General features: G+C 59.1%; 1 protein-coding gene across 2 annotated transcripts in view; it reads left to right on the forward strand.

Annotated features, from left to right (window-relative positions):
• BCR (BCR activator of RhoGEF and GTPase) overlaps positions 1 to 23,459 on the forward strand; it is a 99,502-nt gene that overhangs the window by 68,140 nt on the left and 7,903 nt on the right. The window contains exons 8-16 of one of the 2 annotated variants that reach the window (XM_082641672.1): positions 780 to 920; positions 4,973 to 5,094; positions 6,117 to 6,285; positions 7,432 to 7,551; positions 8,144 to 8,219; positions 9,541 to 9,645; positions 10,267 to 10,377; positions 11,777 to 11,874; positions 13,420 to 13,551. In XM_082641672.1, coding sequence (XP_082497798.1) covers positions 780 to 920; positions 4,973 to 5,094; positions 6,117 to 6,285; positions 7,432 to 7,551; positions 8,144 to 8,219; positions 9,541 to 9,645; positions 10,267 to 10,377; positions 11,777 to 11,874; positions 13,420 to 13,551 — 1,074 coding nt within the window. The remainder of the gene's footprint in view (positions 1 to 779; positions 921 to 4,972; positions 5,095 to 6,116; positions 6,286 to 7,431; positions 7,552 to 8,143; positions 8,220 to 9,540; positions 9,646 to 10,266; positions 10,378 to 11,776; positions 11,875 to 13,419; positions 13,552 to 23,459) is intronic. The other variant, XM_082641673.1, reaches the window with a different exon arrangement.

The following is a 23,459-nucleotide window of genomic DNA, read 5'->3' on the forward strand; positions in this document are numbered from 1 at the left end:
TAAGCTGAGATTTGCGGTTTGGGAGGCTCTGGCCGGTGGCCCATTAGAGTCCTGGAGACCCTTTATTTGGTCCCCTCACCACGATGAGCCCAGGCCTGGCAGGGGGAAACCAGAGCCACCAGGAACGGTGGGGAGGGGGCTGGGATCCCCAACACCAGAGCCTCCCCTGAGCTTATTTCATCTCCCCAGGTTCTCTTTGCTGTAGGATTTGGGAGCTAAGAGGGTTTTGTTTCTCTGAACCAGGAAGCGGTAGACTTTGAGCACAAATTACGTGCATTCGCAGTAGAGAAGGATTCTCAGGCTCTGATCTAAAAGAGGAGGAGACGGGAAGGTCAGGGGCTTTCTCCTGACCTCACACGGGACGGCGGACCAGGATGGGTTCTGCCCCAGGGGACCTGTGACAATGTCCAGGGGCATATTTGCTTGTCACAGCCACACATAAGGGGGCACCACTGCCATCGAGTGGGCAGAGGCCAGGGATGGTGCCAGCATCCTCCAGTGCCCAGACAGCCCCCACCAAAACCAGCCCTGCATGTCGCCAGGGCCCGGGTAGAGAAACCTGCCCCAGACCTGTAGCGTGGAGCCCCTCTCTGCAACGTGCAAACAGCATAGGCTTGGGGGATGCCGTTAGGGGACTGCTCCCGGCACAGTGCTCGCACGAGTGCTGCTGCGTGGCCCAGGCCATGGTGAGAGGTGGCCCCAGGTCACACCCAGCATGCCTGCGGCTCTCACAGCAGAGATGCCGGGGCTGCTCTGACTCCATCCTTCGTCCGATGCAGGACTTGCTGAAACACACCCCCTCTGGCCACCCCGACCACCTGCTGCTGCAAGACGCCCTCCGCATCTCGCAGAACTTCCTGTCCAGCATTAACGAGGAGATCACGCCCCGCCGGCAGTCCATGACCGTGAAAAAGGGAGAGGTGAGCATGGCGGCCGAGCAGAGGTGGGCACGGGGCCCACTGTATCCGCACAGCTCAGCCCAACACAGAAACGCCTGGACTTGGGGGCCCTTGACCCTGGCAGGGTGAACCCAGGCCGGTGTGCAGGGCATCGGGGTGTGGTTTCAGGGGTGCAGGCCTCACTTGGGGGGTTATGTCCCGGGCACCGCACACCCTGCCGGATCAGGGTCCCCAGCTAAGGAGACCAGTGAGAAGGAGGATGGCATTTGTGAGCCTGGGGACCACTCGGTTCCTCTTGAGTGTTCTTTCATTAACATACAGTTAACAGTGGGTTTAAGGACTTAAAAGGGGATGAAGGGGAGCGGGGTGTGGTTTGTGTTTGCAGCTGGAGAACGAACGTGGTTGACCTCTTCGGCCAGGAGGGCTCTCCTTCCCCTTCTCCCTCCCTCCCTGACAGCCCCTCCCAGTCTCCATCTCTCTGCACGTCGTAGATGACAGGGTGTGGAACAGAGGGGCTCAGACGCCACCCCTGCCACCTCCGCTCCTTCCCGGGGGGGCCCAGCCCCGTGCCAGGCAGCTTGCAGCGAGATGGCAGAGGTGTGCCAGTCAGGGGCGGCATCTAGTGTGAGCATCTTTCGTTGGAAGCGGCACTGCGGGGCGGGGCGGGGGTGCGGACCCGCGGCCTCTGGGGTCTCGTGCAGGGACAGGAGCCGTATGGCCCAGCAACACGTGGGCTGGCAGCAAACCTTACTGTAGCTGCTGCTCGGAGCCACTCCTCTTCCCGTTAGTGTGCCAGGTGCCCGGCGGCGCCGAGGCTGACCCGCCAGGACTCGGGGCTGGCGGGCAGGCTGCTCTCAGCCCTGTGCTTCCACACCTGTGTGGGAAGTGGTACCTGAGTGTTCGGCCTCCCTTGTCAGCAGTTCACACGGTCTCACAAGACTCAGGATTTGCTTCCGCCAAGACTCCTGTCCCTGTTGGGTTTGTGCTGCTTGGTCTCCCCTCCTGGGACACCATGCTCTCTCGCAGGCAGTTCCTTTATAAGAGCACCGCCCTCCTGGGAAGCAGCTGTGCGAGTCCTTCTGTGGGTGCTGAGTCTGCGCCTGTGTCTCCGCTGCACTTAGGTTCCCCGGGGAGAAGTGCCTCCTTGCTCTTTGGATCATTGGAAGCAGCTGCCTTCAGGAATTGAGGAAAATCAGATGTCGCCTGGCAGTTGTCAGCCAGGCTCTTGAGCCCGCATCTGTATCCCAGGCCTCCTTCCCCGTGGACCCATGGTCGGGGTCCCGGGGCGCCTGAGTGGGAAGTGTGTAGGGGCCGGTGCTTCATGGGGGCAGGGCTTCTACCTGCGCCCACCCCATCCCCACCAGCATCTGGTCCTGCTGACCTGTGGTGTCTGCTCCTTGAGGGGAATCACTTGGGTGCCTCAGCCACGAATGGGGGAGAAAGGCCGGTGACCCTGAAAGGTCGGGAGTCTGAGTCGTACGCGCCTTTATTCAGGGTTCTCCGTCAGGAGCACAGTAAGGGAGATAGATGGCGGCTAGACCAGGATACAGGCAGATCCACCACACCCCTGCCTGGGACGTCCTCGAGAGCTGGGGGCTGGGGTCTACAGATAGAGACAGAATGAGGCCTGATCCCTGGGCCAGGGTCCGGGCTCCCTTCGTGGATTTGCCAGTATCGTGGTTGGGGGCCCTGCTTTCCTGGAGCTGGGAGACCCTTCCTGCCCATCTGCTGCGCATTTTCTGTTTGAGCCACTGCAGGACCCCAGGGTGGGCTGGGGTTCAGAAGTGAGGCCTGGGACCTCCTTGGGAGGGAGGACATCTGCCACGATGGGGAAGCTCGTGGTGAGAAAGTCCTACTGTGCTCAGAGGACAGCCACACCGTCCACTCCCCACGCTGTGCACCTCGTGTGGCCCTCGGAGACGGGGTGCAGCACAGAGCAAGGCTTAGATCAGAACGTCATGGGGTGGGGGGCTTCTCCTGGAAAGACAAGGATGTGCACAGACAGGGGTGCATGGGGAGGGGCCTGGCAACTGAGTCCACCCATCAGAGCCCCCCAGGGCTGCCTTCTGAGCCCGTGTCTGCTAACACGGATGGGTGGCTGTACGGGCTGCCACAAATGCCAGGGTGACGCTGGTGGCCTCTGGAGGATGAAGTTGGTGGCTGGGGTGGGACTTCGGATGAACCTGTGAGCGGCAGGACCCAGCGGGGAGGAGGGGAGGGCCTGCAGGGGGCTCCATCAGGGCTGGGACCCTGGACGATTCTGACCTGCTGACAGAGGGGACGAATCCACCTCTGAGCTGGACGTCGGGGGCCCTCTGCTGGCAATGGCCAGAAGCTCAGCTCCTTTGTGTGGAGAAAGGACTGCAGTCCCCCCCTCACAGAAGGTCCCTTGGTCCTGCCTCCTGGGCTGGAAGACCATCTGCCGTGTCCCTGCCGAGGGGGCATTCCTCGAGGACCTCAGTGTCCCAGGACCTGCCCCCCGGCACAGACCCCGCAGTCAGGCTGCCCAGGTCCCCAGTGCTGCATGGCCGTGTTTCCAGGTGCACATGCTTCTGTGCTTCCCATGGGTGCGGATGTGGGGCTTGCCTATGCCCACAGCAGGCGGGGGAGGGCAGTGACGATGGGTCACGGCCTGGGCACGTGGGCAGCCCTCCTGCCCTCCCACTTATGGTCTGGTTGGCACTGGCAGTTCCCATGTAAATCATCCAGTCTCTGTGCCAGGGCCTGGCCGGCTGCTGTGAGTGAGCTGCGCATGATGGTGATGTGGGAGTGTTGGGGGGCCTGGCCCAAGCTGAATTTGCTTCTGGGGGGCTCCTGCTGAGAGTGTGGGGGGAGTTCAGGGAGGCACAGGTTCCCTGAGAAGAACCTCAGGTGACAGGTGGCAGTGGAGCCAGGTGCCCAGACCTGTTGGGGGGGTGGGTGACAGGGGTAGGGAGACGCTATGGGTCTTTGCCCCCTGTGGTGTGTGTGCCTGACCCTCCGGACCCTTCCCAGGCCATCACAGAGAGGGGTGGGGAGTCGCCCTTTCTGGGGGGCCTTCCCTGAGGCCAGGAGGGCAGGGTCCCCAGTGAGCACCTGGTCTCTTCTCCTGGGCACAGACCCCTGAGTGTCCCCACTCTCTCCCTGTGCTGCCTGGGGTGGATGGTGGAGCTCCCTGAGGCTCAGGCTTCTCATCTTCGAAGTGGGCATGAGGACTCGCCCACAACAGGAGGGTCACATCCAATGACAGGCCACGTGCTGGCACAGCACACCCAGGGCGTGCGTGGGGCAGCCTCTCATCCTGTCTCTGTGTCCTTGGCACAGCACAGCGCCAGCCCGGATGAGGTGGCGGGCACTGTTTGTCAGCTGAATTACTGACTTACCTCCATGTGCCCTGGAAACTTGTGAGCCATGGGACCATCCCTTGTCTTTCAGATGAAGCTCCCAGGGGCAGAGAGGCACAGGGCTTGCTGGGGACTGGTGCTTCTAGTCTCCCTGCTCCTTCGAGGATGCCTCAGGGTCAGGGGTGGGCATCAGAGGTGTAAAACCCCTATGTGGGCCCCTGCCCATCAGTGGTCACTGACCTCAGAAGGACTAGTATGTGGGATCCCAGCTGGGGGGCCCCTGCCCGGCCTCCTGATGCCCTCAGATCCAGGCCTAGCCCTTAGCGTGACTGCCCCCTCTCGGAGTTCTCCCGGCCTGTCTCCTCCCCCCTTACCAGGCAGTCCCCTCTAGGCCGAGCACCAAGCTCTTGTTACCTGAGCCTTGACGGTCCCCGTACGAGAACGTCCCCTCTCCACGTGACCAGCGTCTTGCCTGGGTCTCCAAGCCTGTCCTGAGGATGTATGGGCCGCCCTGCTCAGAGGGGCTCTCCCGGCGCCTTGGCTGCAGTGTCTCCTCCGGCCTCCAGGCCAGTGGCTGTGACTCTGTCTGGGGCTTGGGAACTTTGATGAACAAAGAGCAAGGCGTTTGGCGTGTGTGTTTGCGGGCGGATGAGGTGGAAGGAGCGCTGGAAAGTGGGTGTAAGTGTTGGAGGTGGGGGGAGTGGAGGCCCAGGCTGCCCCTGCCCTGACCAGCCCCCCCCACCCCCGCAGCACCGGCAGCTGCTGAAGGACAGCTTCATGGTGGAGCTGGTGGAGGGGGCCCGCAAGCTGCGGCACGTCTTCCTCTTCACTGACCTGCTTCTGTGCACCAAGCTCAAGAAGCAGAGCGGAGGGTGAGTGACCATGCGGCCCCGGCCGAGAGGAGGGTCCCCGGGGTACGGGGTGGTTTCTATAGTAGGAGACCTGGTGTTCTTTCCAGTGAGCCTCGAGAGGTCGTAACCTGTTGCCAGGCTGCTCTCGTTAAGCTACATTCTGTTTCCAACTGGACGTGATGCCAGGCTCAAGGTCAAAGTTCATCATTAGGAATCTGGAGACATTCAGGGTCTGGGTGGGTGACCAGGCTGTTGACTATGACTTCAGGTGCTAGTGGGGGGCTGTCATGTCGTGACCCAGACAGGTCAGGGGGCTGCAGGGTCTGGTGCAGGTGGGGGATGGACACTGGCTGCCCCTCCCCTGTCCTCGGAGGGCATCACTAGGTGATCCCTACATTTTGTCTTCCTGAGATCATGGTGGCTTCTAAGTGATTCTCAGCATTGGCCTGCAGACCCCACCCAAACCCCCAGGAATCAGACCACACAGGTTGCAGCAGTGGGGGGCCGGGGGAGTGGGGAAGCAGTAGCTGGAATGGAGGAAAGAAGGTCACGTTGGGAAGAACCAGAACTGGGCTCTTCACCCCATTCTGCCATCACCACGCTGAGTGGATTTAATCAGAAGAGAGCCTTGGTTTCCCCATCTGTCGAGGGGGGGATTACACCGGGTAGATTTGTAGCCCCTCAAACTCTACAGCTCTGGACGTGTCTGCAGCCCTCTCCTGACTGTCATTGGCGGCCTAGGTGGTCTCCTGCGTCAGGGAGCCTATGAGCCACCACCGTCAGCACAGAGTAGGGTGGATGAGGGCTTGTCAGACCCGTGGGGCCTGGGTCACACGTGCAAAATGCCCCTCCCCAGGGGTCACCGAGGCTGGGTCGCCAGTGTCTGCCTGTGGCCTTCTCCCAGCCTGTCTCAGGGACCATGAGCAGAGTTTGAAAGTCAGGTAAACTTCATGGCCATGAACTTAGGGTTCCCCAGAGTCGAAAGCAGTGACTTAAGCAAAGGAAGGTGGTCAGCCTGTTAACCTGCCCCTCCCCACACCCAGCAAAACCCAGCAATACGACTGCAAATGGTACATCCCGCTCACGGATCTCAGCTTCCAGACAGTAGACGACTCGGAGGCTGCACCCAACATCCCCCTGGTGCTGGATGAGGAGCTGGATGCCATGAAGATCAAGATCTCCCAGATCAAGAGTGACATCCAGAGAGAGAAGGTGGGGCTGGGGGGGTGGTGCCAGGCCGGGCTCTGCAGCTCGAGTGGGCAGTATACTCTCACGCTGGCAGGCGGGCGAGTTCTGCAGGGCATCTGACCCCACTGCTGGTCTCTGGGACCTGCTGGGACCCCTGTGAGCCCTCGCAGTGCCAGGCCTCCCGTTAGGCATGGAGCCGTGCAGGATGGGGTGGGGGGAGGTGCCCCTCTGTCCCTCTTATAACTGCCCTGATCCAGAGCGAATCCCAGGCTGGGGGGGAAAACACGGCCCCTCCAGGGGGTCTGGACTGCACCCAGCAGGCCCCTGGTTGTTTCCGGAGAGGAACAGTGAGGATGAACCCCTCGCCTGTAGGGTCAGCCCAGGCCAGAGCTGGTGCCTCACAGTGGCCAAAGTCAAGGTGGGTCCCCAGAAGGTTGATGTCCAGGGACACTCTGCTGAGGTGGGTGCAGCAGGACAGGTGTCCTTCTCAGCCCTCACCCTACCCAACCTTCTGTACTGCAAACCCCGCAGGATGAGGAAAGCACAGGAGCCCCAGGACCGGCATGAACTCTGGGTTGTTTATTCGTCCCGACGGACCCGTGGCCCCCATGGCAGTGTCCTGAGGCAGAGGGGAGCCAGGGCTGCATCCATGGGGCTGTCAAGCTCTCTGCCACCACTCACCCATCCGAGCCATGCCCTCTGCCTAGTGGCAGGTGGCACAGCCTCCCCCGGGGACAGAGGGCTTCAGGAGGGAGGAACACGACACGCAGCAGGGAGGGTTTTCCCAGCCAGGTCCTGGGGGTGCATGTCACCCTCCATCAGGACCCTCGCAGTCACTCCCGGGGGACCTGATGCTGAAATGTGGCAGATCCGGGAGCAGGGAGGGGCCTTTGGGGTCACGACAGACCCCTTCACATTGTCTAAGTTTGGAGCAAGTGAAAAAAGGGAGGTTTGTGAGAGGAAGAACTTAATCCCTTAAGAAGGATGGGCTGAGCACGTCCGGCAGTCTGTGCCGGGCCTGGACGCTGTGGCCGAGACCCTGTCCATGCTGGGCCGCCAGACGGTCTCCCGTCCTCCACGGACCGAGCATCAGGGGTGGTGGGGCAGGCAGAGTGGAAGCGGGCCGCGCTGGGCCAGAGCTGGAAACGTGACCGTGCCCTCTCCCCACAGAGAGCGAACAAGGGCAGCAAGGCCATCGAGAGGCTGAGGAAGAAGCTCTCGGAGCAGGAGTCGCTGCTCTTGCTCATGTCCCCCAGCATGGCCTTCCGCGTGCACAGCCGCAACGGCAAGGTGGGCGCCCAACGTGGCACACAGGCCGCTCTCTGGGGCTTTGGGCCGGAACCCCCATGGCTGGGAGGTGGTGGGGTCTCCAGGGAGTCTCAATAGGGCGGAGGGCTTGCAGGTTTGTGCAGACCCAGCCCTTGGTGCAGAAATGCTGTCTGGGACCTCTTGGGCCAGAGAGACAGCTTCTCTCCTGAGTGGCTTCTGCTGCCTCTGTAGCCGGGGCCTTTCCCTCCATGGGCATCACGCACTTGTCAGGGGGCAGCCGGTGGGCTTTGCGGGAGCCTTGCCTCTGCGTCATGGGCCCGGCTTGTGGGCATCAGCCCTCCCCTCTGCAGGTCCCACCTGGTGACCCCGGTGGCCCTACACTCTGATTCGTCACGCCCTGACCCAGGCGCAGCAGGAGGGGCGGAGGGTGCAGGGAGGGACGAGCAGTGCTGTGAGCACAGCCGCCCCAGCTCCGCCAGCCTGCAGCGTGGAGATGCTCGTGCCTCCTGTGGGCGTACTGCAGGCTCCGCGCGGTGACCAGGACGGAGCCCTGGATCCACTGGGCGCCCGCTCAGCCGGGGTGGAGATAACGGGTGTGCTCTCCTCCCCCCAGAGTTACACGTTCCTGATCTCATCCGACTACGAGCGGGCCGAGTGGAGGGAGAACATCCGGGAGCAGCAGAAGAAATGTGAGTGGCCTGCGCGCCCAGGCTGTGGGCTCGGGAGCGTCACGGCTGGAGGGTCACCTCCCATGGTCTCAAACCTTGTTTTCCCCAAGGGACAGTGGAACTCTTACCCAAGTGAGGTGTGCCATGGAGCCCTAATACAGGAAATAATGGGGGAGGGGCTGTCCTGATAGAGCCCCCTGCCCTCTGTGGCCCCCTGCCTGCCCTCTGACTTCTCCCATGAACCCCCTTCCCCTCCTCTGGCCTCTCTGAATTCCCACCTGCATTCTGGACCTCCCTACTCTGAATTCCCTGCCTGCCCCCGGGGGCCCCCCTGCACCCCTGCTGCCTTTCCGAGGCTGCCACGCACGTGGCCCACCCCCCTTGCCTCCCCTCAGGCCTGCCACACACCCCAGCAGATGCTGATGCCATACGGCCCTCGACTGGGCCCACCTGGGCAGCCACACGGTGCTGGCCCTGCTCCCCTGTGCTTGACCGCTGTCAGGACAGGGCGCCCACTCCCCTCTGGACGGCCCCTTCTTCGGGCGCTTCCCTCCGTTAGCAGTTCTTTCCTTCTGCTCAGCTCAGAGCTGCCCCGTCCTGCCTGGCAGCCTTCAGGGTGGGACGGCAGACCCTGCCCCAGGTCCTGGGGCTGCAGCTGCCTGGTTCCCTCCTCCGCCCCCAGCCATACGGTTTGGGATTCCCGAGCCATCCTTGCTAAAAGGTTTCCGCGTGTGCCCTGTGTGCCCCCCAAGGTAGGTTGGGGGCTCCGCACGCCTCTGCCCTGTCCTGAGCGCCTGTCCCCCCAGGGTTGTCATTCGTGCCTGTGCTGAGACCCCAGTGCCACTGCCTCCGGTGGCAGGACGGGCACTCCTGGTGACTCTGACGGCCAGTGCCTGGGGCCCTGCCAGAGTTTCTGTCCCAGGTGTCCTGTTGTAACCAGGGGCCCAGACCCTTTACAGCATGTGTTGTCTGCTCAGAAATAATCTCCTTTCCCCACCTGGTGGAGAGAAGGAGGAGCAGGGGACAGAGCCCCACAGGAAGGTGCCCCAGATCACCCCCTCGCAACCGCCTTGAGGCCATGCCAAGGTGGTGGGTGGCCCTGTGTTTGTGAGCGTTGTGCAAAGATTCCTCCCACCCTCTGAGCCCAGCCTGGGCCCCCCGGGGCCATGCCTCACCTGCCCCTTACCGGCTCCTCCCTGGGAACAGGTGGCCCCTGTTGCCCTCCTAACCAGGGTGTGCTGAGGACCCAGTGGGGGTACATCTGAGAACACCCCATGGGCGTCCTGGGGAGTCCGAGAGCTGGGCAGACTCACTAGTTGGTGTGCCTGTGCCCCCATCTCAGGTTTCAAGAGTTTCTCCCTGACATCCGTGGAGCTGCAGATGCTGACCAACTCATGCGTCAAGCTTCAGACCGTCCACAGCATCCCACTGACCATCAACAAAGAAGGTGGGCTGTGCCCCCCAGGCCACCGTCCCTTTCTGTTGTTATTGCCATCCTGGACCAGAGATGTCCATTCCAAGGCTGGATGTGCTGCTGAAGGCCTGTCGGCCTCTCCGGGGTGTGGACGGGACGGGTTAGGGGTGGTCGCTCCCAGGCGGCGGCCACCGGGTGGTTGAGAAGACTGATGACTTGGCCCCAAGTCCCGAGCCGCTCCTCAGACCCTCTGTGCTCTGGGCCCCGCTCCCCATCCCCCCGCCCACCCCTCAGCCTGGTGCCACCCGCCCCCACCTGTGGTTGTGCTGCATCTTGCGTTCACTGTTACACACACTCGTGCACATGCAGCCACACACAGGGGTATGCTTTGCACACTCAAGCACACACACCCCATCCACGTGGCACGCTCCCCGATCCTCTCCTGTCCCGAGAACCTGTCACATCTCTTCGCGGTCCCTGGTTTGCCCATGTTGTGAACCCAACTAGATCCTAAGGTCCCCGAGACAGAGGCCACGATGGGTGTGTTTTCTGCTCCTGACATTGCCTTGTCCCCTGCTAAGCAAGTGACGGTCACACGGGGCCCCCATGAGGGTCACCTTGAAGCAGAACCTGTCACCTGCCTGCTTCTCCCAGGAGGACGGACGCTCACCTCTCTGGTCTCTCGCACAGATGATGAATCTCCCGGGCTCTACGGGTTCCTGAATGTCATCATCCACTCCGCCACTGGCTTTAAGCAGAGTTCTAGTAAGCGGCTGGGTTGGGGAGGAAGGCGGCCGGACACTGAGCCGAAGGGTGTGGGGACCAGAGAAGCAGCTGACCGCCGGGAGGTGCGGTGCTGGCTGACGCCCACTGGGTGTGGGGTTGCTTTCTCTGGGGTGGACCCTGCCGTTGCCAGCGCCTGGCTCAGACCCTGCAAGCTGGGAAGCTGCCCCCTGCAGGCGAGTCCTGCAATTGCAGGGGCTGGGGTTTGCTATAGACAGAAAACGCTGCCTAGGTTGCCAGGAAGCCAGGAGGCTGAGGGCTGGCACCCTGACCCTGGTCAGCAAAGGAGACTCTGCCGCTCTGATGAGCCAGAGGGATACCCTTTTAATACTTCCCCCTGGGGGCACCTCTCCCAGCCACTTGAGCTGTCAGAGTGGTGAGGGCTGGTCGCATTTCAGCCCAGGTACAGCAGACGCTCACCTGTCAGCCTGACACCAAGTTCTCAGGGTCCCTCGGAGGAGGACACAGGGCAGGTACCATTCTGCTGACCTTCCCACTGTTGCTACAAAACCAAACAAGAAATCCCTGACGAGCCACAGGATAGAAGATATTTACAAACTGTGTATATATGATCAGGGCCTTGTATCCAGAATATATAGAGAACTCTTACAACGCAATGCTTGAGAGAACCCAGTTTTTAAAAAATGAGCAAGAGATTCAGATAGACATAAACAAATTTACAGATCTGTGGTTGAATGGGAGAAATGGGCATAAGAGATCTTTTAAGGGTGATGGAAATGTGCTACAATTGGATAGTGGTAGTGATTACACCACTCTGTAAACTTACCAAAAAGCATTGAATTGGTCACTTAAAGTGGGTAAACTTTAAGGTGTACAATTCATACCTCAGTAAAGACATTTTTTAATAAAAAAGAATGGAACACAATATCTATTGAATAAGTTGTCTCACTAACCAGAGGTGAATAAGTCTGAATACAAATACTTTTTCATTTTACCCTGTACTAAGTTTATTAGTACACTGATGGACGCCATGCCCCTGCACCCACTTTTCTCCCAGCACCGAGCTGCTGTCAGTGAGCAGGGGAGCGAATGTTCTGAGAGGTGCCGGTTCCCCGCGCACTGTTGTGAGGTGCTGCTAACCTTGCCGGCCACTGGTTTGGTGTCTTGTTTTAAAAAGAAAACCAAGGACTTCCCTGGCAGTCCAGTGGGTGAGACTCCACACTTCCACTGCAGGGGGCACAGGTTCGATCCCTGGTCAGGGAACTAAGATCCCGCACGCCACGCTGTGCGGCCAAAAAAAAACAAGACAAAAATAAAACCAAGACTGTTTTTTATGATTTAGAAAATAACACCTGCTTTTATAAAAAACATTGGTAATAAGGGACAGCATGGTCACCCTCTCTGTGTCCCTCTCCTGCAGGTCTGTACTGCACCCTGGAGGTGGATTCCTTTGGCTACTTTGTAAATAAAGCCAAGACACGTGTCTACAGGGACACGGCTGAGCCCAACTGGAATGAGGTGAGGCCCGACTTCTGGGTGATCAGGAGGAACATCTTCCAGGGAGAGAATGTGACCCCAAGGGCTTCCCCGCAGGCAACGGTGCCAGCATTCCCGGAATCTCCTGGAGGACCGGGCATGCCAAGAGATAGAGATTTTATCTCCACGTTCCTGAGAATTCTCGACTCCCGTCCCCCCAGTTACAAAGAAACTTGTTTTGCTGGCAAAGCATCTGGAAAAGGAACTTAGAAGGGCTTCTTGTTACTAAGGCCTTTGTTATTGCTCAGTGTTTCCTTGGGAGGTTTCCATGGCGTTTTTCCTCAGAAACTGGAATGAGCGTTCAGCTCTGTGACCCTCTCAATTTCTGGAAGCTGGGGCACTGCCTGTGTGTGGGGCCTTGCTGGGCTGGAAGAAACCCCAGTCTCTTTTCTCAGCATCACTCCTGTGATTATTAGTTGTGCCGCCTCCATAGGACTGGGGCACGGGGAGCCAACGGACTACCTGGTCCTTATAGCTCTATAGCTCTGGGTGCCCATACGGAAAGGGCTGGTGTCTGCTGTGACAAGGGGGGATCACAGCCAGGTGGATCCATCGAAGAAGGCTTTGAGGAGAGCGAGAGGGCCGTGACCCAGCAGAGGCGACAAGGGCAGGGCTCTGGATACTATGCAGAGGGTTCTGGTGTGAGGCAGCCCTGGAGGCTTGAGGGACTAAGCATGGGGTTGGGGGAGCTTCAGAGCACCAGGCCACCCGGCAGCCACCCTGGCTGTGTGTGTATGGATTATCCAGGGCCTCACAGATTCTGGGCATACACACCCTCCCTACCCCCATTCAGGCTCAGAAATATTTGCTCTCCCCTCCCCGCTGCTTCCCCAGCAGGAACCCATGCCTGCAAAAGCACTGGTGTGAAATGCAGCATTTACTGAAGGTTTCATAGGGGTGATGGAGGAGAAAGTAGACACCTTGAAAACCTACGGGAGAATTCTTTCCTCCCAGGTCGCTCTCTCGCCTAGGTCACCTCCCTGGATCGACTTTTTTTTTCCCCTTTCAAATAGACTTTATTTGTAGAGCAGCTTTAAGTCCACAGCAAAAGTGAGTAGAAAGGACAGAGATTTTCCGTGTCCCCCTGTCCCTGTTCCCCCTCCCCACCATTGACGCAGCAGAGTGGGGCACTTGTCATAATTGGTGAACCTCTGAGGACACATGCCCCAAAGCCCACAGAGTGTCTGCATTTGTAACCAGCACCCCAGAGCTTCTGGTGCATGTGGTGCGGGGACCACGCTGTGAGATGCTGGCTTAAGGAGCTTGGATTAGGTTTGAGAGGCGCTCAGAGCTTCCAGAAGCATCCAGACTGGGCCACGGTGTGATGCTCACAGGGAAGTGGCTTCCGAGGGTCTGCGTCGCGGGACGAAAGTGAGGAGAGTCTCGACGCGGGGCCTCCCGGGGCAGCTCGGGAGCTATCTGTGCAGGAGCCGCAGTTCAGAGGCCCCTTCAGCCGGCAGCACTGACCCCCACTCGCCGGGGCCCCCCCAATTAACTCGGGGCTTTCCTTCTCTCTCGGGGCCACAGGAGTTTGAGATCGAGCTGGAAGGTTCACAGACCTTGAGGATACTGTGCTACGCGAAGTGTTACAACAAAAGCAAGATCACCAAGGAGGACGGCGAGAGTGCAGACAGGATCATGGGGAAGGGCCAGGTGCAGGTGAGGCTGCCGCCGTCTGCTCCCTGCAGGGTCCTGTCTGCCCCCACCACCGCCATGTAGTCGTCCCCCAGCCCCGGACGCACTCACCCCAGCTCCAGATGCTCTGTGTTCTTCCCCACTTGACATTCAGGGACACTGAGACGGGGGTGAGGCAGGCCTGGCTCTGAATCATCCGCCGTGGGAGACCTGGGCTGGCACCTTCGTGGGTCCTTTTCCTCCCCTCTGTCTGTCTGTCATGCCCCATCTTGTCCCCAAAGGAATTTCAGATCCACCTGTTTTTCCAGTGGGGCTGCCATGCCTCCATGGCCTCCAGAAGACCCCCAAGGCAGGCCGCTGAGTTGGCGCCCTGGGTTGCAATTGGCAATTAGGAGCTTCCTCTTCTTGGAAAAGCATGAGAGTCTGAGTCTACCTGCCTGACCTCGCCTCTCTGGCTTCTAGACTCAGATTCCAGGGGGTGCAGCTGCATCCCTCCTGGGCCACAGGTCCCCCCCTGGAGTTGTCATAGGAGCCCCTGGTGGGCCAGGAGTGTCTGTACAGGACCAGAGAGGGGTCCCAGGTCCAAGCCATTTGGGCCCTCAGTCCTTTCAGTTTACCCAGGCCCTGGAAGCACCCCACCCCCACCCCCCAGCTCTCGCACTGCTTGGCAGGCAGGAGCTACATCACCTGCCTTGCGCTTCTTGCAGCCTCACCTGCACGGTTCTGCCCGCCGTGGAGAAAGCCCTGGTACCCTCTTTCCTTACGGGGCATCTTACTGGACCCAGCTAAGTGGGTTCCTGCCTGCTCTGCCCTGGAGGTGGGCCCTGACTGTTCCTCACTCCCCCTGGTGCCCCGAGACCCCTGGATGAGGCCTCCTGGCGGGGGAGTGGTTGGACATTCCAGGTGCCAGTCAGAGGACAGGGCTCTCCAGGAAGCCCCGCCTCCCTTCCCTGGGGCAGGAAGTGAAGATCCTCACAGCAGGAATGACGGGAGAAAGGGTGACTCATCCCTGGGTAGTTCATCATCTCTGTTGGCAAGTCTGGGAGTCACCACTCCAGCTGGCTGGCTTCCCCACCTTGGAAGCTTATTAGGGAATTTGATGGCTCAGGGTCTCCAGGGACCCCTGTACATTGAGAGCAGGTCTGAAAGCAAAAACGCCCCTCTGATCACCCTGTTCTGCTCCCCTCACCCACCCACCAGCTGGCACCACAGGGCAAGACAAAGACACAGGGAGAGGAAGCCAATGACACCTGGGGCTGGGCTCTCCTAAGGTGGAGACGGCCCAGGGTGGGAGGGGACACCAGTCCGGGACGACACTCTAGTGAGCCCGCTGAGGGGGTGCGTGTTGGGGAGCAGGGCGGCAGCCTTGCCCTGCCCAGGGAAGGCAGGACTCATGGCCCCTCTTGGGCAGGGATGGTCCACGAAGGCCGGCTCCTGGTCCAGGGTCGCTTGGCGGCTGTCCTGGACCTGAGACCTGCCTGTGGCTTCGATCCTGGGTGAGAGGGGGATGGTCCCTCCTTGCTCCCCGTCAGCCCAGGGTTCAGTTGGGCCAGTTTTAGGGTCTTGGTTTAGAGCTGGGCTTCTGGGTGGAAAAGCAGAAAGGCAGGCCAGGATTTATCAGTCGTCCCACCTCTGGCATCCCAACCAGGGACCTGTGGCCAGCCAGGTCCCTCCCTCCACCAGGGACACCCTGCGTGAGCTTGGCAGACAGGGTGCTGCGTGGGTGGCTCCTGTGGGTGCTGCCTGGTATTTCCTGCCTTGCGGCTCATGTGCATTGACTCCCCGCAGTGATCTTGAGACCCAGCCTTGTGTTTCCACATAGATATTGTCCACCCTTCTGGCTTTACGTGGAATCCCATGGATTCCAACCTCACTGCTGGGCCGTTTTGTTCTTGATGGATGCTAGGGCAGTCCCCAAACTGTGCTGTTCCGTGAGTGTCCTGAGCTGGATGCCTTTGAGTGCTGCCATGTTTAGGCACCTGCCTCATGCCGGTCATCGCTCTGGTCCTTAGTCGTCGCCTCTGCTGCTCGAGGATGGCTGGCTCCCTTTGCTCCCTCCCCCTCCCCTCCGTGTCTGCACCTGCCCCCAGCCCCGGCGTCCCTCACCCACACGCATCTTGCAGAGCCTACGATGAGCTGACAGGCTGGTGCCCGGCTCCTTTTCTTGGCTCCGCTTCCTCCAACCTTTGACGCCAGTCACCTGCACCCTCCACGGCTGGGGTCCCAGGGGTGGTGGACTTTGAACCTGGGGCCCCTAAGCACTGCCGCTGGTAACCGAGGGTCTCAGAAAGGAAAAGAGGAAAGAACTGACACTCGTTTTCCTCCTTTACTGAGTCAAGCCGTCTTTGGAAACCCTCTGCCTTGATACATCTTGATGTAAACAAAACATTTCCTTGTGTTCACACTTGTGTTCTCCGACAGGCAGGGGGTACCAGGTGAGTGCCTGCCCCATCCGGGGAAGACGTGAGCGGTGAGGTTAGGGGGCTGGTGGGGGGCGTCTCCCCGAGTCCCTGCTGCTCCCAATGTCTGATCGCAGCCTGCGCTTCCCCGTCCACGGTGCTTTGAGCTCCTCAGACAGTCCTCCTTCCAGTAGGACCCAGACGTGAGATGGGAGAGGGGGAGGGGGGACTCTATTAAAAAATACATTTATGGCCTTGTTAAACCAGCAATGTGGACTTCATTCCAGGGGGCTGTCGAAATAGAGAGAGATGGGGCTCAGCTCTGAAAACAACAAGGAAAGGTGGGAATTTACTGCCCGGGGGACAGGGAGCAGATGGAAAATGACTGAGAACATCAATAATGGTAGTAGTAAAATAACACCAGGGCCAAGGGGGGTTCTGGCTAAGCCGACCTAATGGGATTCTTGCTAAAGGCAGGCCCAGGTGATCAGACATCACCAGGGGACGGTGGGGAATGAGTAGCTTGGTCAGATGTCGAGGTTGGTTAGATATCGAGCGAGGAGGGGGGATTCTTGCTAAACTGACTTAGCAGGATTCTTGCTAAAATTGACCTCTTGAGGACATGCCCCAGGGACAAGACCTACAGGCATACCTCAGATATACTGCAGTAAAGCAAGTCATGTGAATTTTCTGGTTTCCCAGTGTGTATAAAGGTTATGCTTACACTGTACTGAAGTCTAAGTGTGCAATAGCATTATGTCTGAAAAAACAATGTAAGTACCTTAATTAAAAAATACTTTATTGCTGAAATATGCCAAGCAGCATCTAACAATGCAGGGTTGCCACAAACCTTCAGTTTGTAAAAGCGCAGTATCTGCAGAGCACAGAAAAATGAGGGATGCTTGTAGTTGGAAAGCAGCTCTGAGAAGCCTGTAGATTTGAGTCAAGGAGAGACTGTCAAGTCCCCCACCCCCACTGCACCTCCTGGGACCTGGGGTGAGTCATAGCTGTGTCTGCCCAAACTCGTTTCCTCACCTGTAAAGGGGTGGGGGTCATGGAGCTGTGCATGGGGGCCTTCAGTGTCAGCTGCTGCTATTATTATTATTATTTGTCGTCACTATTGTTAGTGGAAAAGGCTGGTTTTGGCTCCGCCCCCTCATCTCTGCTTCCCTGGGAGACACAGTGGGAAACCCCACCCTTGAGCCATCATCACCCCGGGGAGGATCCCAGAGGAGCAGGAGGGACGTTTGTGACTCAGGCTGTAGGCAGCCGGGGGCGGGGGGTGGGGGGGACCTTGTTTATGAATCAGGATCCTCAGGAGGAAGAAGGAAGGAAGTCAGGGGAGAGTGGTCATGCCAGCGACACCCTGGGGCCCCAGCCAGGCCTCCTTCTCCCTCCCCCTCCCCCACGGATGCCTGTTTTCTGTGGAGGGTCCACCTTGGGGAGGGCGTCCATGACTCCCGGGGCCCAGCTTTCCTGAGTTGGGGCTTTTCCCAGTAAATCCAGGTGCCTTCCAAGCCAGCCCACGTACGAGGGGTGTGTGGCCCTGCATGTCCTGCTGTGGGGTTGGGGGGGGCGGCGCATGCCTACATCCCCCAGGTGCTCCCTGCCCCATGTACACACCTTAACTCGGAAGCTGAGTGGAGAGCCCTTCCCATGGCGGGGGGAGGTGCAGCACCCCAGAGTGTCCGACGGGGGCCATGGAGAAGTGGGAGCCAGCCAGGGGTCAGTGGGCCCCAAGGGGCCAGGGATGGAAATCGGACACACCTGCCTGGGCCAGAGGTGTCAGTATCATCTGGGGAGCTAGGTCCCAGTCCCCCAGGTTAGGGTTCTGGATCCATGTGTTTTTACCCCCCTGTTGGTGTCGGTGAGTGGCGGGTTCAGGAACCGCTGGCTGGATTCTCAGGTTTCGGCCCCTGCTCTTCAGGTGACCGTCCTGGGTGAGTTGCCAGGTCCCGCTTCCCTCCCCGAGAGATGGAGCCCCCGCGAGAGGAGGGTGGGGGACTCTCCCTCCAGAACCCAGGGTGGGTGAGCTGGTTAGCTCAGAGCACCAGCCAGGGACCAGGAAGGAAGAGGGACAGGCTGTCCAGTGGGGACGTGGCCCCGGGGTCGTTGAGGGCAGGTGTAGAGGTCCCAGTGAGCTCCCTCTTCAAGCCAGATCTGAGGCTCAGCGAGCTGTCTGTCCTCAGACCCCAGGAGCCCGCTGTGCCGCCCTAGTGATCGATGGCCTCTGTGCGCCAGGCCCCGGGGAGCCCGAGGACAAGAAGACAGCTGCCCCCAGCCTTCACGGTCCAGAGCTCAGAAAGGAGGTTGCTGCAGACGGGCCTCGAGCCGGAGCAGGCCCTGCCTGGGGCAGCCAGTGGCCTTGATGGTGCAGTTATGTCAGAGGAGGGAGGAGTCAGGACAGATGCCTTCACTGAGGGTCATTGCGTCTGGGGCTTCAGAAGCTGGTTCCCTGAGTGGAGATGAGCACATCCTAAGCTCCAGGAGCAGCCAGATTCATGGGGATGTAGGCGGTGCCGTGGTCTGAGGAGTCGCTGAGCCAGGACAGGGGCCCCAGTGCGCCAGCATGTCCTGGGTAGGGAGCGGTGGGCATCACCAGGGTCAGCAAAGCCCAGGGAAAGTGGAGCCTCACACTATCGTGAATTTCTTCCTTCAGTTTTCCTTCTCTCGCTTCCCTGTGCAATGTCCTGTCTCTTCTGCTCAGAGGATAACTTTATATCACATCCTAGAATTTTGTCTTCTCCCATTTCCCTTGCTCTTGTGTGTGTCTTGCTCGGCTCACAACTCAGGTTCTGATGGGAGCATCAGAAGTGATTTTTTTTTTTAATGTTTTATGTCTTATGTGAGCGTCACAGGTGAGACTGGGACCTCGGGTGTCTGGTTTGACCCTCACTTTATTTGAGACTACAGCTCGGGGCCGGCTCGGTGTGGGACACGGTTTCCCAGACTTCTCCTTCAGCCAGGAAGCTTGTACCCAGACTGGGTATGGGCAAGGGGGTCCAACTGTGCCCCTTTTGGGGCATCCTGACACCCACACTCCAGCCATCACCAAGCTATGAGGTATACCCACTCTCAGTCAGTCTCCCCATTCGACCACCAGTTCTGGGCCATTGTGCCCCAGGAGCCCAGGGGAGTGCCTGGCAACATCACCAGATGTGGAAGTGCCACCAAGACTTGTACACACATGTTCTCAGCAGCACAGACCATGACAGCCTCAAACTGGAAAGAACCCAAGCATCCACCAGCTGCTGGTGAGTAGATAAACAAAATGTGGCGTGACCATACTGTGGAATAGTATGCAGCCATAAAAAGGGAAGGATGTTCTGACACACTACAACGTGGATGAACCTTGAGGACCTTCTGCTCAGTGAAATAAGCCAGTCACAAAAGGACAAATACTGTCTGATTCCTCTTGAATGAGGTACCCAGGGTAGTCAAATTCATGGAGGCAGAAAGTAGAATAGAGGCCACTGTGGGGGTGAGGGTGGACAGAGAGTTATTGCTTAATGAGGCAGTTTCTGTTTGGGAAGATGAGCAGGTTCTGGAGATGGACAGTGGGGATGGTTGCACAACACTGTGTATGTACATGTTTACATTACGTATTATATGCATGTATGTCTGGGCACAGAGATACCACAATGAATGAAACAGAGAAGGCCCTGTCCTCGGGGTACTTGCATTCTAGCAGGAGAGATACACACCAGCCAAAGTGTGGATAAGAGCCCTGGAGACCCGTCGGGCAGGAAGGAGATGGGGAGGGGGCAGCTGATCCTGTCACAAGGTCCCCAAGTCACCTGCCATCAGGATCATCTCAGGACCATCCACGTTCCGTCCACATGGCCGTTCACCATGCCAGGGCCACTTGTGCGCCTGGGGATGGAGGTGCGGTGGGGGGTCAGAGATGAATGGGGTGAGACTGTTGTAAAATGGGTGGTGATTGTTTTTCACAAACATTTGAGGAAGATTTTAGATGTTCAGCTGTAAAAGTTGTGAACATGTAAAACCACAAGAGCACATCCTTGTACGGATTCCCTGGAATTTGTCCTGAAGAAGCATCTCTCTGCCACCATGGGGAGAGTGGTGCTGGGACCCAGTCCCTCCTTGGCTCTATTGTGGTCCAGTTTGGGACCCAGTATCTTTTCTTCGTTAACTGACATACCATGCAATGCGTCCCTTTAAAGTAGGTAAGACAATGACCTTCAGTAACTTACAGCACTGTACCACCATCACCAACAATCCTGTTTGGAGAATGTTTCCATCCACCCCAAACCCTTTCCCTGTTCCCACCCCCAGGCCCGGGCTGACCCGCTTTTTGTCTATAGATTTGCTCATTCTGCATGTTTCCTATAAACAGAACCATACTCCATGACGTGGCCTTCGTGACTGGCTTCCTCCACTTAGCAAAATGTTTTTGAGGGTCACCCGCGTCATAGAGCATTTACTTTATTCCTTTTTTGGCTGGACCACATCTCATCCGTGTATCCACACACCACGTTTTGTTTATCCGTCTGTTCACCAGTTGATGGATACTTGGGTTGTTTCCAGCTTGGGCTTGTGATGGTTAATGCTCCATGAATGTGTGCATGGTCTGTGTGTTAACAGATGTTTTCCTCCTTCCTGTGTGGAGACCCATGAGGGGAATCGCCAGGTCAGGCAGCCAAGGTTAACTTTGTGAGGCGCTGCCCTGCTTTTCCAGAAAGGCCACAGCAGCTCACGTCCCCGTGGTGGTGTCCAAGGGCTCCTGTTTCTCCACATCCTCCCTGACCCTTGTTACCATCTGTCTTTTTGATTGGCGCTGTCCTTTGTCTTTTTGGGTGATTCTGTGGCCTGGTTGGGGTCAGGGAAGGGCAGGAAGGAGTTAAAGATGTAGAGGATAGAGTTCCCGAGAATAGACTAGTGAGAGGAGAAGCAGGAGAGCAGATTCCCCTCCTGGGGGGAGTCTCTGGCCCCCTCTTAGGGACCACTCCAGGGAGTGGGTTACAGTGCAGACACGTGGGGCTCAGTCGGGAGGGCTGGGGAGGCCCCCCTGGACCGTCCTGGATATTGACAGTTTTCCAGAGCAAACTACAGTCTCCAATGAGGCTGGTGAGGAGGGAACAGCATTTCCTTTTTGGACAGTTCGGTCCTGCCACCGCCCAAGCTGGGGTGGGTGAGAAGATGCCCCGGGGTTGTCCGTCAGTGACCCGTTTGGCCGTGTCTGCTACAGAGCAGGCAAGGCAGTGCCTGGTCCTCAGCGCCTGCCCCATCCTCACCGCCTCCCTGGCCAGTCGCACAGGGCCATCTTCCAGACAGACCTTGGGGCAACCATCCACCGGGCTTACCGCCCACATTTGTTCCTCGGAGGCCCCCCTTGCCCAGCCCTAGGAGAGAGAAACGGGGACCTGGACCTTCCTCCTGGGAAGACAGTTGTGAGCAGGCCCTGTGCCCACCCAGGCCCTGTCTCTGAGCAGTTGGCGCATTCTGTGCCGAGATCCCGACAGCGGCCCTGGGTTTTCCCTCGACTGCCATTTTCCAGTCCTCTCCCCTCCATGGTCCCCACTTGTTTACTTCCCTGTGCTTTCAATAGCCCAGGAGAGAGCGTGCCAGCCTTGAGTGTTGTTTGGGGCTGGACGGAACCGATCCGTGGCCTCACCGTTGTGTTATTCTCATGCTGCTTCCGCTCAGCACGCTCTGTTTGTTGGAGCTGAGCCAGCCTGGGGACCGTCTTCCCACTGGAGCCACCCGGGCAGCGCCGTGGCCCAGGTCTGCACTCTGGGGGCTAGTGCGTGCCCCGGCCTCTGGGGCCCGGTGGAGGTGGGGCTGGACGTCGGTGCTGGGGATGGATGGTGGCACCAAACCCCCTTGTTACTGGGCCAACTGGCTGTGCTCTGGGGGCTGTGGGATGTTCTCCCACCCGAGTCCAACCCCGGCAGTGCCTACCGTGATGGGGTCACCGGCTGCGGGGAGGTTGGGGGGGGTGTCCCCTGAGCACGTCTGCCCTGAGGCAGACTGGCCAGGCAGACACGGGTTACTCAGCGCCTCCAAAGTCACCGACAGGAAACCAGCCACTTGAGAAGGAAGCTTGGCTTTTCTGGGCTTTGGAGAAAATAGTGACGCATCGGAATTCCCAAAACCAATAGGCTGCTGGTGGGGGTGTTTTTCCCATACAAACAAAAAGTAGAACTCACGGGTGATGGGAAACTTTTACCTTGGCTAGACTGCAGGGGCGGGGCTTCCCAAGAAGCCTGGTCAAAAGGCGGAGGAGGCCGGGAGCTCGCCGCACTGCTGCCCGTCGTGCTCCTGCCTTGCCACGCTCCTGTCCATTGCGCTTCTGTCCATCACACCCCTGCCCTGCTGCCAACCCCTCGAGCAGCAGGGCTGAGGATGCGAGAGACGCCATGTGCAGCCACCCTGCAGGGCTTCCTGCGGTACCTCCATCCCAGACGGGCAGGCCGGAGACGGGTGGCCTCTGTCGAAAAGCACCTTTGTGCTTGCGGCACCGCCCTGTGGACACACATCCGAAACCTCGTGTGCAGGAGCAAGGTGGGCCTGCGGGTGGGCCGGGGATTCTTGGGTGGGTGGTGCCAGGCAGGGTCCCTGCCGCCCAGTGTCGGGCTCTGTTTCCCTCCCTGTCCCTCTGCTGGTCGGCTGGGGCTGGGCTGTGTGTGCCAGTCTCTGTCCTGGGAAGAGGGGAGGGGAGAGGGGCTTAGTGATTACCGTTCTTTGGAGGGAAAGGAAAGGTATCTTTCTGCTGCCATGTCTCCCTGTTTACAACTGCCAGAGGTGGAGGAAAACTGTCCCTTTCCTTGGGAGCAGGAAGAACCGTGCCTGCCCCCTTCCTTCCTGGGCGGCCGGGACACGGGAGTTGGGGGTGAGGGACCAGCAGTGCGCGTCCTTCCCTCCCGCCACACCTGGTCTGGTGGAGAGCTGGGAGCTCCACTGGCCCCAGAGCTGTGAGGGCCCTGGTGTCACCCCCCTGCATGCACCCTCCCCCAGAGGAGGTGTGACACCAGCTGGGTGTCAGGAAGCACCATGTGGGAGTGTTCTGTGACTGCTCTCTGCTCACAGACCTGCCCCTCAGGGTGGGGTCCCCACAGCCCAGGAGTGTGGCCCCCGAGACCCTCCTGGAAGAGAAGGAGAACCTGTCACCACACGGCCCAGGAGGGAGATGCTCTGCCTCCCTCTGTTTGTCTGTGTCAGTCTGTCCATGCATTTCAGAGCCTTGCGAATGGTACCCAGTAGGATCTAGAGGGGAGGTGAGGAAGGCTCACCCCCAGGAGTACCTGCGATGACCTCTGTGCCGAGTGGGGGCAGGGGGAGGGCCTGGGTGCACACACCTGAGAGGTAGGGCTTCAGGGCCTCGCTTTCCAGCTGCCTCCCCTGCACACGGCCCAGGTGGCTGTCTCCTCTCGGGTCCCTTGCAGTGGATAAACAGGTGATGGCTGTCCTGAGCACACTGTGCACAGTACTGCCATATGTTGGGGTGGGGTGCACGCGTGTGTAGCAATCATGAAGTGTGGTCCTGCTCTTAAGCAGCTTTCTAGTAGCAGA

The sequence above is a fragment of the Mesoplodon mirus genome, assembly GCF_964341445.2.
Source record: "Mesoplodon mirus genome assembly, chromosome: 13".
Taxonomy (NCBI): domain Eukaryota; kingdom Metazoa; phylum Chordata; class Mammalia; order Artiodactyla; family Ziphiidae; genus Mesoplodon; species Mesoplodon mirus.